The sequence below is a fragment of the Carlito syrichta genome, unplaced genomic scaffold (genome assembly GCF_000164805.1).
Source record: "Carlito syrichta isolate Samal-C Ts95f unplaced genomic scaffold, Tarsius_syrichta-2.0.1 Scaffold305117, whole genome shotgun sequence".
NCBI classification, from domain to species: domain Eukaryota; kingdom Metazoa; phylum Chordata; class Mammalia; order Primates; family Tarsiidae; genus Carlito; species Carlito syrichta.
The window spans coordinates 427,779-444,772 of record NW_007249213.1 but is presented as its reverse complement, the minus strand read 5'-3'; the positions used below and the strand labels follow the sequence as shown (position 1 = coordinate 444,772).

The following is a 16,994-nucleotide window of genomic DNA, read 5'->3' as shown; positions in this document are numbered from 1 at the left end:
TCGCCGGAGCCCAGCAGGTCGAGGCTGTGGTAGCCGGGAGCGGCCACTGCACTCCAGTCTAGGAGACAGAGTGAGACTCCAACTCAAAAAAACAAAACAAAACAAATAAAATCTCACTTATTAAGTTGCTCATCTTTTTTTTTTTTTTGAGTTGTAGAGATGAGGTCTCACCAAGTTGCCCAGGCAGGTCTCGAACCCGCGGGCTCAGGCAACCCACGCACCTAACCTCCCAAAGCGCGGGATTACAGGCTGAGCTACAGAGCCCGGCTAGGTTGCTCATCTTAAATGTAACCATCATTTCATTGCTTCCTCTGTGTGAGTGGCCTAGGAAAACAATTCCCTCTTTGGCATCATATAGCACTAGACTTGACCAACTTTTAAACTGAAATTTCTCTTTAAACCTTAGCAACCTGCTTCATCAATAAACCCTCTTAAGTTGATAATCAACATAGCCTGAAAAAGAAAAGACATTACAAACCTTTTGGTGAAGGAAAACTGTTTTCTGTTCCTTTGCCAACAGGAGTAGCTGGCAAAGAGAGTGATGCTTGGACAGCAGAATCCATCTTTTCACAGTCTAGAGTTGGAGAACTAGGAGCAGACTTTCTGGTTACTTCCTGTTGTCTTTCCCGAACTGCTAGTTCTTGCCTTAAATCTGTAAAGTGTTGCCCAAAAAAAGGTAGTAATATTCATTAGAGGGAGCAAATACAGCAAGTAAAGTCATACGCGAAGTATCATAAAGACATTCTTCCTAAATCACTATTTCTCAAAAGTTAATTTCCTATTTAATGACTTTCTAGGGGAATAAAAATGATAATTCTACTGTCCAAATAATCTGTTAGAATTTATTTATTTATTTTTTGAGTTGGAGTCTCACTCTATTGCCATGGCTGGAATGCAGTGGCAGGACCACAGCCACCATACCCTCAAACTGCTGGGCAGGCGATCCTTTGCCTCAGATTTCCAAATAGCTAGAAACAAAGGTGTGCATCATCACACCCAGATTTAATTTTTTTATTTATTGTAGAGACAAGGTCTCCCCATGTTGCTGAGGCTGCTCTTGAACCCCTGGGCTCACACAGTCCTCTCACCTCTACTTCCCAAAGTGCTAGGATTAAAGGCATGAGATACCACATCTAGTCAATCAGTTAGAATTTTAAAATGCTATGTTACCCTTGCCTATACGCAAAAAGAAAAAGGACAGAGTTCCAAAGTAGAACTCATAATGAACCTATATGACACAAAAATAAATATTCTTTACCAATTAATTTGTCTTTATTTTGAAATGATGTCATTTGGGAATTACTGCAAACAGCAATTAAGCACATTTTTGTAATTTTTTTTCTTTTTTTGAGACAAGGTCTCAGGGTCTCACTCTGTCACCTAGACTGGAGTGCAGCAACAAAATCCTGGCTTACCACAGCCTCAACTTCCTGGGCTCAGGCAATCCTTCCACCGTAGCCTCCCAAGTAGCAGGGACTACAGGCGTGTGCCACCACCTCAGCTAATTTTTATATTTTTTTGTAGAGATGACATCTCACTCTGTTGCCCAGGCTGATCTCAAACTCTTAGGCTCAAGTGAGTCTCCAGCCTCAGCCTTCCAAAGTACTGGGATTACAAGTGTGAGCCACTGCATCCAGCCTCATTTTTGTAATTTTAAATGGGTTGATTTTAAAAAATTATCACTATGAAATATTTTGTTTTAAAAAAGAAGCATTCAGAATAGTTTTTAAATGTTCTTGCTTTCAAATATAGCATTTTAGCTCAAAATTAGATGTTTTATTTTCAAGTTATACAACTAGCCTACAGAATGTTTATGTTAAAAAAGGATACAAAGTTATCCTACTTCTGGGTATGTATCCAAAAGAATTCAAAACAGGATCTCAAAGAAATATTTGTACACCTATGTTCATAGCAGCCTTAGAGCCTAGGGATGGAAGCAACCAAAATACCCATCCACAGATAAATGGATAAAGGAAATGGGTCGGGCACAGTGGCTCATGCCCATAATCCTAGCACTTTGGGAGGCTGAGGTGAGAAGATTGCCTGAGTCCAGGGGTTCAAGACCAGCCTGGACAACTTGGTGAGACCTCATCACTACAAGAAATAAAAAAACTGAGCCGGGCTCAGTGGCTCAGCCTGTAATACCACACCTTTGGGAGGCTGAGGTGAGTGGACTGCCTGAGCCCGCGGGTTTGAGACCTGCCTGGGCAACTTGGCGAGACCTCATCTCTACAATAAATCAACAATCAGCCAGGCGTGGTAGTGTGCGCCTGTAATTCCGGCTACTCGGAAGGCTGAGGTGGAAGGATCGCCGGAGCCCAGCAGATCGAGGCTACGGTGGCCAGGAGCGGCCACTGCACTCCAGTCTGGGCGACAGAGTGAGACTCCAACTCAAAAAAACAAAACAAAACAAAAAAAAACTGGCCAAGCATGGGGGCGGAGGCCTGAAGTTCCAGCTGCATAGAAGGCTGAGGCAGAAAGATCACCTGAGGCCAGCAGGTTGAGGCTGCAGTGGCCGTGAGTGTGACACTGCATCCCAGCCTGGGTGACAGAGACAAAAAAAAAAAAAAGGAAATGAATACATACAATGGAATTTTATTCAGTCTTTAAAAAGAAGGAAATTCTGGCCTGGCACGGTGGCTCACACCTATAATCCCAGCACTTGGGAGGCCGAGGTGAGAGGATTGCCTGAGTCCAGGGGTTCGAGACTAGCCTGGGCAACTTGGCAAAACCTCATCTCCACAATAAATCAAAAAATTAGCTGGGTGTGGTGGTGCATGCCTGTAGTTCCAGCTACTTGGACAGTTGAGGTAGAAGGATCACCTGAGCCCAGCAGATCGAGGCTGCAGTGGCCGTGAGCATGCCACTGCATTCCAGCCTGGGTAACAGAGTAAGACTCCTACTTTAAAAAAGTAAAAGAAATAACAAAGTACTCTCCGTTTGATGCAATACACCTGTCGAGATGCTTTTTCCACTGCTCAAAAACAGTTTTTGAACTTGTCAATTTTAATGCCCTTCAGTACTTCTGTTTTGGCGTTTTTGTTTTGTTTCACCTCTTCCACATAGGTAAAACATTTCCCCTTGAGAACTTTTTTTCATCCAGAGAAGCAAAAAACAAGTCTCTCAGGGTGAGATTGGATGAACAGGGATGGCAGGGCACAGGGGTCATGCCATTTTTGGTCAAAAACTGTTGAATGCTCAGTGCAATGTGGACAGGTAGGCTTGTAAATCATCCATGATGAAATGGGAAAATGCATTGAAGCCTGTCCTCCAAGGGGCCCACCCTCCAAAAGATAATTCCAGATTTTGGGGGGAGCCCCTCTCGTAAGTAGACCTGAGCAGTTCAAGCCCAATGTTGTTCAAGTGTCAGCTGTATCCTTTAAGTTATATATTTTACCTCTTGCTTCATCCTTTAATCTCTGTACAGAGACCAACAAAGATTCCTTTTCATCAAGTTCACTTTCTAAAAATGCATTTCGTTCAATGGCCTGATTTAGCCTTTGTTCAAAGTCTTCCAGTGAAACTATTGTTGCCCTAAAAAGAAAAATTAGAGTCCACGAATTAAATAAATAACATGTGCAAACAGCTAATACAAAAGGAAACTGTCCATTTATCTCATGACATTTCCTGATCTAGCCAGCCTGGTTCCATTTAAAGCAAATGATCTCACCCCTTCCTGACCTCCAGTGGCATTTAGTGTCTCTATTATCATTTGGGCTGTTCTATGTATTCTCTTAAATTCTCATCTAAATTCCTTAATGGTCCTTAACATAATAGAAAGTCTATTTGTTACACTATTTATGCTGAATTTTAAACACAATACAGTCAAGTTTTCACATTTTCAGAAAGAAATCATTTCAATAGTTTCAGAGTATTTAAGAATTAATTAAGAATTTGTTTAAAACAGGGGTCCCCAACCCCGGGCCACCTAACCAGGTCACACAGCAGGAGGTGAGTGGCAGGCAGAAGGTGAGCCACAGGCGAGCTGGAGAAGCTTCATCTGTATTTACAGACACTCCTCATTGCTTATATTACCACTGATCTCTGCCTTGTCAGATCAGCAGCAGCATTAGATTCTCATGGGAGCGCAAACCCCATTGTGAATTACGCATATAAGGGGATAGAGGATACATGATCCTTATGAGAATTCAGTGCCTGGTGATCTGAGGAGGAGCTGAGGAGGTGATGCTATATATTTCATTATATATTACAATGTAATAATAATAGAAATAAAGTACATAATAAATGTAATGCACTTGAATCATCCTGAAACCACCTCACCCCTGTCCGTGGAAATATTAACTTTCACAAAACTGGTCCCTGATGCCAAAAAGATTGGGGATCACTGGTTTATTATTTTTTTTAATTATTTTATTTTTAAAATGTGGGGTACAAATGAAAGTTAGGTACATATGTGGTCATCATACAGGTAAAGTATGGCTCCCCCTCCCCTGGCAGTGTCCCACTACTGCCAATCCCTTTCTTATGGTATTATGATAAAATGTTCAAGGTCCACTTATGAGTGAGTACATGTGGTACTCAGATCTTTGTTTCTGTGATAAATCACTGAGTATTACAGACTCTAATTCCATCCAGGTTGCTGCAAAGTTCATAATTTTGCTTTTCTTTATGGCTGTATAATATTCCATCAGGGATCACTGGTTTAAAACATTAAGATCCAGGACCCACTTCATTTACTTCCTGCCAACTCTTTTCTTCTTCCTGCATTTCTTATTCATTCAACAAACCTGCACCTACTCAGTGCCCTTCCGTTACTATCTGCAACAGGAAAAAAACTCCCTAATTTCAGGTTAAAACTTTTAATGCCATGTCCAATTTTAGCAATTCCTAAAACTATCAAAATGTCTCTCAACTCTCTTTCTTCTTCAACCTTCTGCCTCAACCTACTTAATCTTCTGCCTTAACTCCTCATCCATCACTTGGATTACTCCTAAATGGTCTTTACATCTCCTTCCTACTCCAATTCCTCAGTATTATCTTCTCAAATCAAAGTATGAGCCTGAGTAACATAGCAAGTCCTTGTCTCCACAAAATTTTTTTAAAAATAGCACAGGTGGCTGGGCACAGTGGCTCAGCCTGTAATCCCAGCACTTTGGGAGGCCAAGGCGAGAGGATTGCCTGAGCCCAGGGGTTCAAGACCAGTCCGGGCAACTTGGTGAGACCTCATCTCTACAATAAATCAAAAAATTAGCTGGGTGTGGTGGTGCATATCTGTAGTTCCAACTATTTAGAAGGCTGAGGCAGAAGGATCGCTAAGCCCAGCAGGTCGAAGCATGCCACTGCCCTCCAGTCTGGGCGACAGAGTGAAACTCCAACTCAAAAAAAAAAAAAAAAAAAAATAGCACAGGTGGTAGCCCATGCCTATAGTCCCAGTTACTTGGGAAGCTGAGGAGGAAGGATCACCTGAGCCCAGAAGGTTGAGACTGCAGTGAGCCATTATCATGTCACTGCACTCTAGCCTGGGTGACAGAGTGGGACCCTGACTCAAGTTAAAAAAAAAAAATCGGATATTACTCCTTTGATTAGAAAAACCTTGAAGAGTTTTCCATCGCCTATAAAGTGATTTTCAAAATTAGCAGGCAAGGTTCTTCACAATCAGACCCCAATCTCATCTCCTTCAGCCACACTGTCTCCATACATGTCAAAGTGAAATATTAATACTTTAAACATTATCTGGCCTCTGCCTTTGCATCTGTCTTTTTACCTGGTTAACTTTTATCCCTCCTTGCAGGCTCAGTTCTAGTATGTGCAAAGGTTTCCCCAAGGTGCTTCAGCTGCTCCCTTCTCTATGCCCTGGAATAGCATGTACACTCTTTTTACTCAAGCATTTAACATAGTGAATGCCCATATTTAGCACCTTCAAGGGCAGTCACTAGCTTAGGTCTGTATCCTTAACCCTAGCATCATGTCAGTCACTTAAGAGTCTCTTTTAAAAAATACCAGGAGGCTGGGCTTGGTGGCTCAGCCTGTAATCCCAGCACTTTAGGAGGCTGAGGTGAGTAGATTGCCTGAGCCCATGCATTTGAGACCCACCCAGACAAATTGGCGAGACCTCGTCTCTACAATAAATCAGAAAAAAAAATTAGCCAGGTGCCTGTAGTTCCAACTATTTGGAAAGTTAAGGCAGAAGGATCGCTGGAGCCCAGCAGGTCGAGGCTGTGGTGGCCGGGAGCATGCCACTGCACTCCAGTCTGGGAACAGAGTGAGACTCCAACTCAAAAAAACAAATAAAATAAAATAAAATAAAACAAAAATCTAAAAAAAAAAAAAAAAAAATACCAGGAAACATTTGTAAAAGTAACAGGAATTTCAAGTTTGGAATAGTTCAGAAAAAACTAATTACAGATGAATAAAAGCCTGACAACAGTAATAACCAGCCACTGTAGGTTGTTCAGGAAAATTGCAATAAGAGCAACATTTTAAGAAAACTCATCAGTCAAGATTAAAACACAAGAGAATGAAAAGGAATAAAAATAGAAAGACAAATTAGCTAGGAGATAACTGCAGAATCTAGGTATAACATGTGGAAGGCCTGTAGGAAGTACTGAAAACACAAAGGAAAGATGGAAGAATACATGAGAGAGTTTTAAAAAAAAAAAAACAATAGGACCAACAATAGTACATGGAAGAGGAAAAAGGAAAAATTGAAAGAGAAAAGCTTGAAAAGGCATTACCAGGGGAAATAAGAATTTTGGATCCTTTTAATCCAATGAGTTTCGGGTAACAAGAAATACCAAATGTTCTGAGACTAAGATCTAGATGGTAAGTTGAGCCTAATGATAAAGATTATAATCACCAATTACTAACTGTGGTTATTCTAACAAAATGCACCTTACTCATTTACCTTTTCGCTCGCTCGAGGTCGTCATTGGCCTGCTCCAGCTCTCTCACGTACTTATGTAGCTGCTCCTTAATGGCCCGCGTCTGACTTAAATCATCTTCTAATACTGAGACCTGTTTGTAGCTCTGTGCATATTGGTGTTCTAGTTTCTCCTGAAGGCATGGGTATAGGAAAGTATATGTCATTAACAGTCTTCTTTAAGAAAGGAAGTAATCCATATTAAAGGGGGAAAAAAATCCAAGGATTTCACCAACAATCTGAGTTGATGATACCCTCTTCTCCTTCTTACATTTAAAAAACAACCAAATGATACACTCATATACATGCCTTAACCTCATTCAAAATTTAGATAATCAATCATTTTTCTCTCAGAAAGAAATCTAATAATGATCTCTCTAAAAGCAAGTAAAGTAACAAAACTCTTGCCTCAAAATTCCCCAACTTATCTTGGGTAAGCACAGAGAAGTAAACTGTCTTTCAGGGTTCAAATTCCTTATCCCTTATCTGCCCTCCTCCACCTTTCTCAAACCCAACAGTTCCCTAGACATGGAAACATCCCAAGCATTTGGTTAAAGCAAGTGAAAAGAAGAGAAAGGGGTTAATCCTTTCACTCCTGAAAATTCCTTTTTAGAAGGAAAATAGTTAAGCCAAGCTCGACTCCAAAACTGAAGTGGCTATGAACAAAAATGAAATAAATGCATATAATTTAAAAATATTGCAATCTAACTGTCAAAACAAAATAATCAGGCAGATTGTGAAAATTATAGGAACAACAATATAGTACAGCTAGGAGCACTATATCTAGAAAACTGACAGCTATGAAATTTCTAAGTGATACCCTAAACTCTAAACTACCTTTTCCCTTGGTTCCATGAAAGAAAACTTAAAGCCTTTTTAAAAACTAATTTTCTTTTTTTTTTTTTTTTTTTTTGAGTTGGAGTCTCACTCTGTCGCCCAGACTGGAGTGCAGTGGCCGCTCCCGGCTGATTTTTTTATTTATTGTAGAGATGAGGTCTCACTGCCCAGACGGGTCTCGAACCCGCAGGCTCAGGCAATCCACTCACCTCAGCCTCCCAAAGGCGCGGGATTACAGGCTGAGCCACGGAGCCCGGCTTAAAACTATTTTTCATTGCCTGTTGCTCTTAAGCACCACCCAAAATATATATTTCTCATTTTAATAAAATACAGCACATTAGACACCAGTTTCTACTGCTACAATTACCTTTAATGCCTCCACTTCATATTTCAGTCTTTGGTTATCAGCCTGCAAGTCTCTATTTCTTTGTTCAGCCTGTACTAATTGTGCCTCCAACTCTGCTTCTAGTTCTCTGCTTCCTTCCTGGAATTCAACTAGCTCATCTCGAGCTTCCTGGAAGCTAGTCAGAAACAAAATGGGAAAGATGAGTTATAGTAGGAGCCACAGGATCATCTTGCACAACTAGGTTATCAATTCTATAACTTTTGCCTGAAGGGTAATGCTCTCATAAAATATACTAAACAAAAAAGACAACCATGAAAATGATTTATAAGACCAAAAAGGACTCATGTATGAAAAAATCATAGATGACACTGTTTTCCTACTATTTTAATAATTTGAACAGCACAAAGATTTATGGCATGCTTGTACTATTTAAATACAAGCAATGTTGTGATATTTCTAGAATTTCAATCCTAAATCTGAAACTCTAAATTTGGCTTTATGTTAAAAAGAAATTGCACAAGCAAGACATGATGTATTCAAATGTCCTCCCCTATTTTTAGTTTTGCTTTTCAACATTACCTTTGTTTATACTTCAAGGAAAGTTCCTTCCAATAAGCAGTTTCGTCCTTTAAACTTGAAAAATCTGGTATATCTTCACCATCCATGATCAAGAAAGTCTGTGAAATATTAAAGACAAACTATTACAAATTAATAGAAAACAGATCAAAAGTATAAAATTTGGGACGACTCTAAATCTGCAGCATTTTGGAGGGAGTAAAACATGAAAGATTCTAAGAGTGGTTAGAATATAACTCAGGCACAAAAACCACTTCAATGCCCCACTCTCAAGGACCACAAATATTGTGGATGAGGACATGACAGCAGAGATTAAGAAAGTCCTCTGGCACAAAACCACATGAGGCACTTTTGGCTGCAGTATAGGTTCTAGGTAACTTGGCTCCACAGAATCATCCTGCAAACAGAGTTCTAGCAATTGATTTATGGCCAGCTGGTCTTCTGGGAATCAGGAAACAGAAACAAGCATAGTGTCAGAGACAGTATGCTAACACATGCCCTTCCCTGTTGTTCAACTGCTTTAAAACATGTGCTTAGTTAATGCCAGGTGACCCTACTAGAAGATCAGGCACCACACTCCCAAAAATTCACTATTATCGAATTTCTAAAAACTTCCTGTTAATTATCTTTAAGCCCAAAGCTTCCTCCAAAAATCCACTAATCTCCAGTCTCAATGATCTTTCATCTTCGTTCTTCTCCCAAGGTGCTGGGGGTGTGTTGGGGGCAGAAATTTATTTAACCTTGTGTTTGGACTGCCTACCTAAAACTCCTTGACTGTCAGGCCAGATGGAATACCATAGACATTAGACTCACTCTAGATTCATGCCTACCACTTGCTACAACCCTCTTCCCAAGTATTCTACTTCATATTCCAATATATTGTTCAAAACTGTCTTAACACACCATGCTATTTCAGGTCTGGATGTTTTCTCTACCTAGAGTGGCTCTCCTATTCTTGCATTTGGAAAGCTCCTATTTATCCTTAAAACCTAGCTGCTATCTTTTGCAAAAAACCTTTCCCATCCTCACTTGTGCTCTTTAAAATTAAAATTAGTGTCCCCTATTAGCCTGTGCATTATTCTCATTTCTATTCCAGCAGCACAATGTCTGCACAACAGCAGATACTCAATAATATTTGCCAAATTAAACCATAATTGATTCAACTTAATCCATACCAGGCAGCAAGAACTCAAGATCAGCTTTAAAAGTAAATTAATATGCCGGGCTCGGTGGCTCAGCCTATAATTCCAGCACTCTGGGAGGCCGAGGTGAGTGGACTGTCTGAGACCACGGTTGGAGACCAGCCCAGGCAACTTGCCGAAACCTCATCTCTACAATAAATAGCTGGGTGTGGTAGTGCGTACCTGTAGTTCTAGCTACTTGAAAGGCTGAAGCAGAAGAATGGCTGGAGCCCAGCAGGTCGACACTGAAGTGGCCGTGAGTGTGCCACTACATTCCAGCCTGGGCAATAGAGTGAGACTCCAACTCCACACACGCAAAAAAATAAATTAATAAAAAACCTACAGATGCAGAGAACTTGGAGTTCATCTAGCACAACCCACTTATGAAAGTTTACCAAAAACTTAGTCTCAAGTAAGAACTCCAATTTTGAGGTGGGTATATCCAAGAGGTATAAGAATGCTTTCTAATGGAGTAAAACGAAAAAGTAACTTTATACACTTTGAGGCATACTGCAAATTTTTCTTAGTCAAGTCTTTCTTGACCACACCATCTATTGTTACCTTGACATCTGTTACTCAATTTACCAATTATCTTAAATCACCAATCAACATGAAAGCTATTTGAAAGAGATGGATCCTTGACACATTTTGCAGCCCTTCACAGCACCATAAATAACACCTAGCTCAAAGAAAGAACAATATGCTTGCAAACATTTACTCTGTGTCAGACATTGTTAGGCACTGGATTAAATATTTGTTGCCCAAGTACACCCTCTCCTAATCTCATTACCCCAAACTAGCACACTTCTGTCTATATTATTCTACTCTTGGAGATACCTTTATAGCATGATAGTACATTAAAATGTAAACCCCAGAGGGCTGACAGTTGAGGATGGGTTCTAGGGTTCCAATTCTGCCATTAAATTACTTAAATTAAACTGCTAATTTCGGCCAGGGTTGGTGGCTCAGCCTGCGATCCCAGCACTTTGGGAAACCAAGGCGAGTTAACTGCCTGAGCCCACGGGTTCGAGACCCACCCGGGCACTTGGCAAGACCCTGTCTCTACAATAAATCAAAAATTAGCCGAGCACGGTAGCGCATGTCTGTAGTTCCAGCTACTTGGAAAACTGAGGCGGAAGGACCGCCGAGACCAACAGGTTGAGGCTGCAGTGACCAAGAGCGTGCCGCTGCACTCCAGTATGGGCGACAGAGTGAGACTCCAACTCAAAAAAAAAAAAAAACTGCTAATCTCTTAGGCTCTCAGTTTTTTCATCTAATGAAGGTTTGTACTATAGTAGATGACAATATTAGTTCAAGTATGTGCACTGATTAGTAAATAATACTGATTAAATTTATAATCTTACTCCCTCATCAAAGTTCCCAATTCCCACTCCACTTTCTCAGATGTAGAGATAATCTAATTTGTAATTGTAATTCAATTTGTATTAAGGTGTGAATGAGGATGAGGCTCATTCAGCAGCAAGAGGCATCTGTATTCCAAAAGAAGATCCAAAGCCCTTAAAGGCATCATCATGTACTATCAATAACTCCTCAGCCTTATTACCTAAATCTCCTTGAAGGGAGGACATATTTCATATTAAAACCCAGGTGGGCCAGGCTTGGTGACTCAGCTGTAATCCCAGCACTATGGAGGCCGAGATGAGTGAATTGCCTGAACCCCTGGGGTTTGAGACTCACCCAGGCAACTCAGCAAGACCTCGTCTCGTACTACAATAAATCAAAAATTAGCCGGGCGTGGCACATCTGTAGTTCCGGCTACTTGGAAGGCTGAGGCGGAAGGACTGCCGCAGCCCAGCAGGTTGAGGCTGCGGTGGCCAAGAGCATGCCACTGCACTCCAGTCTGGGCAACAGAGTGAGACTCCAACTCAATAAATAAATAAATTAATTAATTTAATTAAATTAAATAAAAACCCAGGAAGATAGAATTACAAGACATGAAAGAATCATCTAGAGACGAGGCAACAATCCCTGTGTCCCTTAAATGTTCTATATAAGGTCTTTCCTCAGAATGCCCTAAAAATTGTTATAACACTTGAAATCTATAAATCTAGCCCTACAGCAGTTGACCATGGGCACTGGTTCTCAAATTTGGATAGATGCTATCATTTGAATACTAGCAACTATGTATCAATATACAGCTCAAATACTCAGTTCTGGTACATAATCCAGTAAATTATGGATTTACAAAAATGTCTACTTACTCTATCTTTTTCTTTTTTTTTTCTGAGTAGGAGTCTTACCCTGTTGCCCAGACTGGAGTGCAGTGGCACACTAATGGCCACTGATCCTTCCACCTCACCCTTCCAAGTAGTCGGAACTTGAGGCATACACCACCACGCCCGGCTATTTTTTTGATATATTGTAGTGATGAGGTCTCGCCAAGTTGCCCCAGGCTGGTCTCAAACCTGTGGGCTCTGGCAATTCTCTCACTTTGGCCTCCCAAAGTCATGGGATTACAGGTGTGAGCCAACATGCCCAGCCACTTACTCTATCTTAAACAAGAAACATTTGAAGAGGAATGAAAGGGTAAGTATCTCCAGCTAGTTCCTTGTGTCTTATTTATAAATCCCTTCACCTCACCAGAAAGATGGAACACAGTAAAGTTCAATAAGTATTTGAATTAACTTATAATCCTTTTTTCATTATTCCCTGTTTGCTTTCAAAGTACTACTTTCCTTTATTAACATCTGAATTCATTTCAGGAATGGAATAAGCAAAAAGATTTGTGTGTAGTTTATTTCTACCTCACAATGTATCACCATTTATTAACTCAAGATTATAAAAGATTATCATTCTCAGTTGGACTAAAGTATTAGTCCGAGGCATGCTCAGCCACATTCAGTCACTTATAAAAGCTCAGTACAGGCTCCACATCAAAGAGTAGGGAACTGATGGGACTTTCTGGGGAGAAACTTGGAGATACCACTGTACACTAACTACCTCAAATAATCATCATCCAGTCCTTCAGTCTTAAATATAAATGAATAACTAAGAACCACCAGACAAATGAGAAAACCTAGCAACATGAATAAGAAAACTGTAGGACCTACTGAACAGAGAGGAAACAGATAATTCAGGAAATGAGAAAATTCAGGAGGGTTACCTCTCCACATCCCTCGAGACAGTTACAAAAGAAGGGAGAAAAACATGACCTGAACTGCACAGGATACAGGAAGTAGGAGCTCCAAGCTAAGAGTGCAAGAAGAAAGGTCCCAGGATGAAGCCTAGTCCATCAGGCCCAGGGAGTAATTCAGACAGATGGATGGAGGAATCCCACAGAACAGATAGTGTGACTAAAAAGATAAATTTGAGGCCCGGCTCAGTGGCTCAGCCTGTAATCCCAGCACTTTGGAAGGACTAGGTGAGTGAATTGCCTGAGCCCGCGGATTCAAGACCCGCCTGGGCAACTTGGTGAGACCTCATCTCCACAATAAATCAAAAATTAGCCGGGCATGGTAGCGCGCGCCTGTAGTTCCAGCTACTTGGAAGCCTGAGGCAGAAGGATCGCCAGAGCCCAGTAGGCGAGGCTGCGGTGGCCGAGAGCGGCCACTGCACTCCAGTCTAGGTGACAGAGTGGGACTCCAACTCAAAGAAAAAAAAAAAAGATAAATTTGAGGTTGTGGTGAAGACACATTATTGTCATTAAGAAAGACAGCAATTGAAAACCTCATAAAAGCGAAAAGCAATATAAGAAAGTCCTGATCCTATATAAAATATTTTTTAAACTAATGATTTCAAGCTTAAAAATTTTAACTTAATTATATTATTTTAAGCAACTGAAATAAAAGTTCCATAACTCTGTAGCCATCAATGAACTTCCAATTTTTAGTCTTAAATTTGCCCTAAGTTTTAAGTGTTGCTCTCTTGAAAGGTTTCCAGGATTTGGTGAACAAGTTTGTATTCTCATTTTTTTATACACTTTCAGATTTTGTAGACTTGATAATACCTCTCAGTCATGGTCTTCCCAACGTGATTATTTCTTGCCTTTTTAGCCTATAATCATTTGGCAGTCATTGCAGCTCCTTAAATATTTTCGTCATGCCTCAGACTTCCTAAATTACCTGCATGCCTTTCTGGAGCTGAGTGACTACTTCAGTACTGGACATTTTATTCACTACTGGAAAAAATCTTATTTTGAGTTTTCAGTACTCTTTCTGTTACTGTACAGCATTTGATGGTACTGCTGATTCTGTGGACCCATGGGCCAGTGTCTTTATGGAAGTTCCTAATGACTGATAGATCCTTGATACCTAATATTTATTTGAACGTATTTGAATGTGGAGCCAATTCTTCTACAAAAATGGCGAGAATTGTTTTTTGTTTGCTTTTGTTCTGTTTTGTTTTTTGAGTTGGAGTCTCATTCTGTTGTCCAGCTGGAGCACGGTGGCACACTCACGGCCACCACAGCCTCAACCTGCTTGGCTCAGAAGGTCCTTCCATCTTAAACTTCCTTGTAATTGGAACTATAGGCGTGCATCACCATACCTGGCTAATTTTTTAATTTTTATTGTAAAAACAAAGTCTCGCCAAGTTTCCCAGGTTGGTCTCAAACCCCTGGGCTCAGGCAATCCTTTTACCTCTGCCCCCTAAAGTGCTGGGTTTACAGGCATGATCCACCCAGCCCAGCAGGATTGTTTTGATCTATAAACATTACTCATATCTTCTACAAAAAGGATTGTTTTATCTATAAATGTTATTCACTTGTCCACTTTAAAACTTTTCCGTGTGGGTTTTTGTTGTTATTATTGTTGGTTTTGATCAATTTATACAGTTATCAGAGGACCTACAGGTTCAAAATCTTTGAAAAACACTTAGTTAAATTGTGATCCCTGAGAAATAGCATTGTTTACACCTCTGGGTATTCTGTAAAGTATCATTTGTCTCTGACTTCTGGTTCTTGAACAGTGACATATTCCTAATACAACTACCAACTTTTCCATCAGTGTCCTCTGATAAATCCGGTAGACCTCTGTATGAAACTTCTTGAGAATTTAGGTCTAGACCTTTCATCCTCTATGTCCAACTACTTAGTGTCAAATAATTATAGAAAAAATTATTTTAATGTGTTTACTTTACACATGCTTCTTTATTTTCTTGCTGAATCTTATGTGAACTGAATGTTGACCACAATTTTTCTAATGAAGAGGCTACGTTCACAACCTGCTTATTGGCCCCTCAGTCAGTATTATAACCTATGCCCGAAATCTTTACTAAAATGACAATCTTTTCCAGAACAAACCAACTTAAAATATTTAACCAAGAATAAGTCATAGGAGCAGCATAACATAGTGGTTATCCAAAGCCTAAAGCCAAACTGCCTGGTTTTGAAATTAGACTCATCTACTCACTAACTGGGTGACCTTGAGCAAGTTACTTAATTACTTGGTGCCCCAGTTCTTCATCTGTAAAATGGGGATAATCATCAAAATGAGGCTGTTTTGAAGATCAAGTGAGGTCATATTTGCAAAGTACTTAGGATAGAGTCTGGTATATAGTAAATACAGCAAATAAATATTGATTATGTTATTTAAACCCCTATTTGTGTAGTTAATCCTCACTTGTACCCCACAATCCTACAATAAAAGAAAAAAATTTTTTAAGTTATTTTTAAAAATTGATAGTTCAATAGTGGGCCTTTGAAATATGACCATAAAATAAACAGGCTTTGAGTTAAAACATACAGATGATTCCTTAAAATCAATCCTTTCAGGAAGCCATATGTATATTCCAGTGATATCACCATTACTGAAAATACTTCCAAAACTTCTCTTCTAGAATAGCCTTTAAGAGCCAGATAAAGAACTAAGCAGGCCGGGCTCGGTGGCTTAGCCTGTAATCCCAGCACTTTGGGAGCCCGAGGTGAGTGGACTGCCTGAGCCCGCGGGTTCGAGACCTGCCTGGGCAACTTGGCGAGACCTCATCTCTACAATAAATCAAAAATTAGCCAGGTGTGGTAGCACGCACCTGTAGTTCCAGCTACTTGGAAGGCTGAGGCGGAAGGATCGCCAGAGCCTAGCAGGTCAAGGCTGCAGTGGCCAGGAGCGGCAACTGCACTCCAGTCTAGGTGACAGAGTGAGACTCCAACTCAAAAAAAAAAAAAGAACTAAGCAAACAGTTCTTACTTTGTGGTCACACCTCATTTTTATTGCTTAACTGGCAGTATCCAGTTCTATCACTCTAATTTTATTCATCAGCTTACTGTTTTTAAAAATCAGATTCTTCACAAATAACAAAAATTTGCTACTATTGCACATATTCAAAAGATGATTTCAGGAGCTGTAAAACAGTCTGTTCAGTTTGCTTCAAGTTACACTGGGAGGATGTTTCACTGTGTTATTTGAAACTATGTAACTGGAGATATTAAGGCTATAGAAAGCTGGCCAATACCAAAAAACACACTGTTAAAAAATGCTCTAATGGTATATTTACAATTTTTTGAAGCTAGACTGAAGATAGATATTTATATATGATCTGCCCTTCTCCAGTCTTTCTTTAGTACCATATATATGAATGAAGTCTTAAAAGTATAACTTTTACATCAAGCAAAGTGCACATGGCCTTCAGATATGTAGCAACGATCAACTCAGGTTCAAAACAGCCTTTTCAAAATGCTTTATTTACAGGGAAACTACTCTTTGTCCAATGGCAAGAAAATCTATTTTATATGATATTGTTTCTAGTTAACAGTTTTAAAATGAACTCATGAGGTTGGAAAAGTTCTTTCAGAACTCACTGTTAGTAATTCATGTTTTTTTACTGAATTTCTTCTGTTTCTCTCCACAGTGACATTTAGAGAATTTTAAACTCAAGGTTTCTCTTTAGTCTTGACTATCACACTTCTTTTTCTACCTTACAGAGCGTTCAGAAACTTATGTCATAAGTAATTTTAAGCTTTAGTAACCAAATTTATCTCAGTATGGTTTACAATAAAAACAAAAATAAGTTTTGCAAATGTCATGAAAGCAAGAGCTAAGTTTTTACTTAGGTTTCTACTTATTTTAAGTGCTCCTTTTCCAATTTAATTTAAAAAGTCAAAACAGGGCCGGGCTCGGTGGCTTAGCCTGTAATCCCAGCACTTTGGGAGGTCGAGGCAAGTGGACTGCCTGAGCCTGCGGGTTCAAGACCCACCTGGGCAACTTGGCAAGACCTCATC

The 16,994-nt window shown here is 40.0% G+C and overlaps 1 protein-coding gene across 2 annotated transcripts in view; it reads right to left on the bottom strand.

The window, feature by feature from the left end:
• NDEL1 (nudE neurodevelopment protein 1 like 1) overlaps window positions 1-16,994 on the bottom strand; it is a 39,759-nt gene that overhangs the window by 21,014 nt on the left and 1,751 nt on the right. The window contains exons 2-6 of one of the 2 annotated variants that reach the window (XM_021713964.1): window positions 8,643-8,740; window positions 8,085-8,238; window positions 6,866-7,014; window positions 3,398-3,534; window positions 479-652 (exon numbers count right to left, since the gene is read on the bottom strand). In XM_021713964.1, the coding sequence (XP_021569639.1) occupies window positions 479-652; window positions 3,398-3,534; window positions 6,866-7,014; window positions 8,085-8,238; window positions 8,643-8,728 (700 nt within the window). In that variant the 5' untranslated portion in view covers window positions 8,729-8,740. Of the gene's footprint in view, window positions 1-478; window positions 653-3,397; window positions 3,535-6,865; window positions 7,015-8,084; window positions 8,239-8,642; window positions 9,081-16,994 lie in introns of those variants that run through there. The other variant, XM_008061138.2, reaches the window with a different exon arrangement.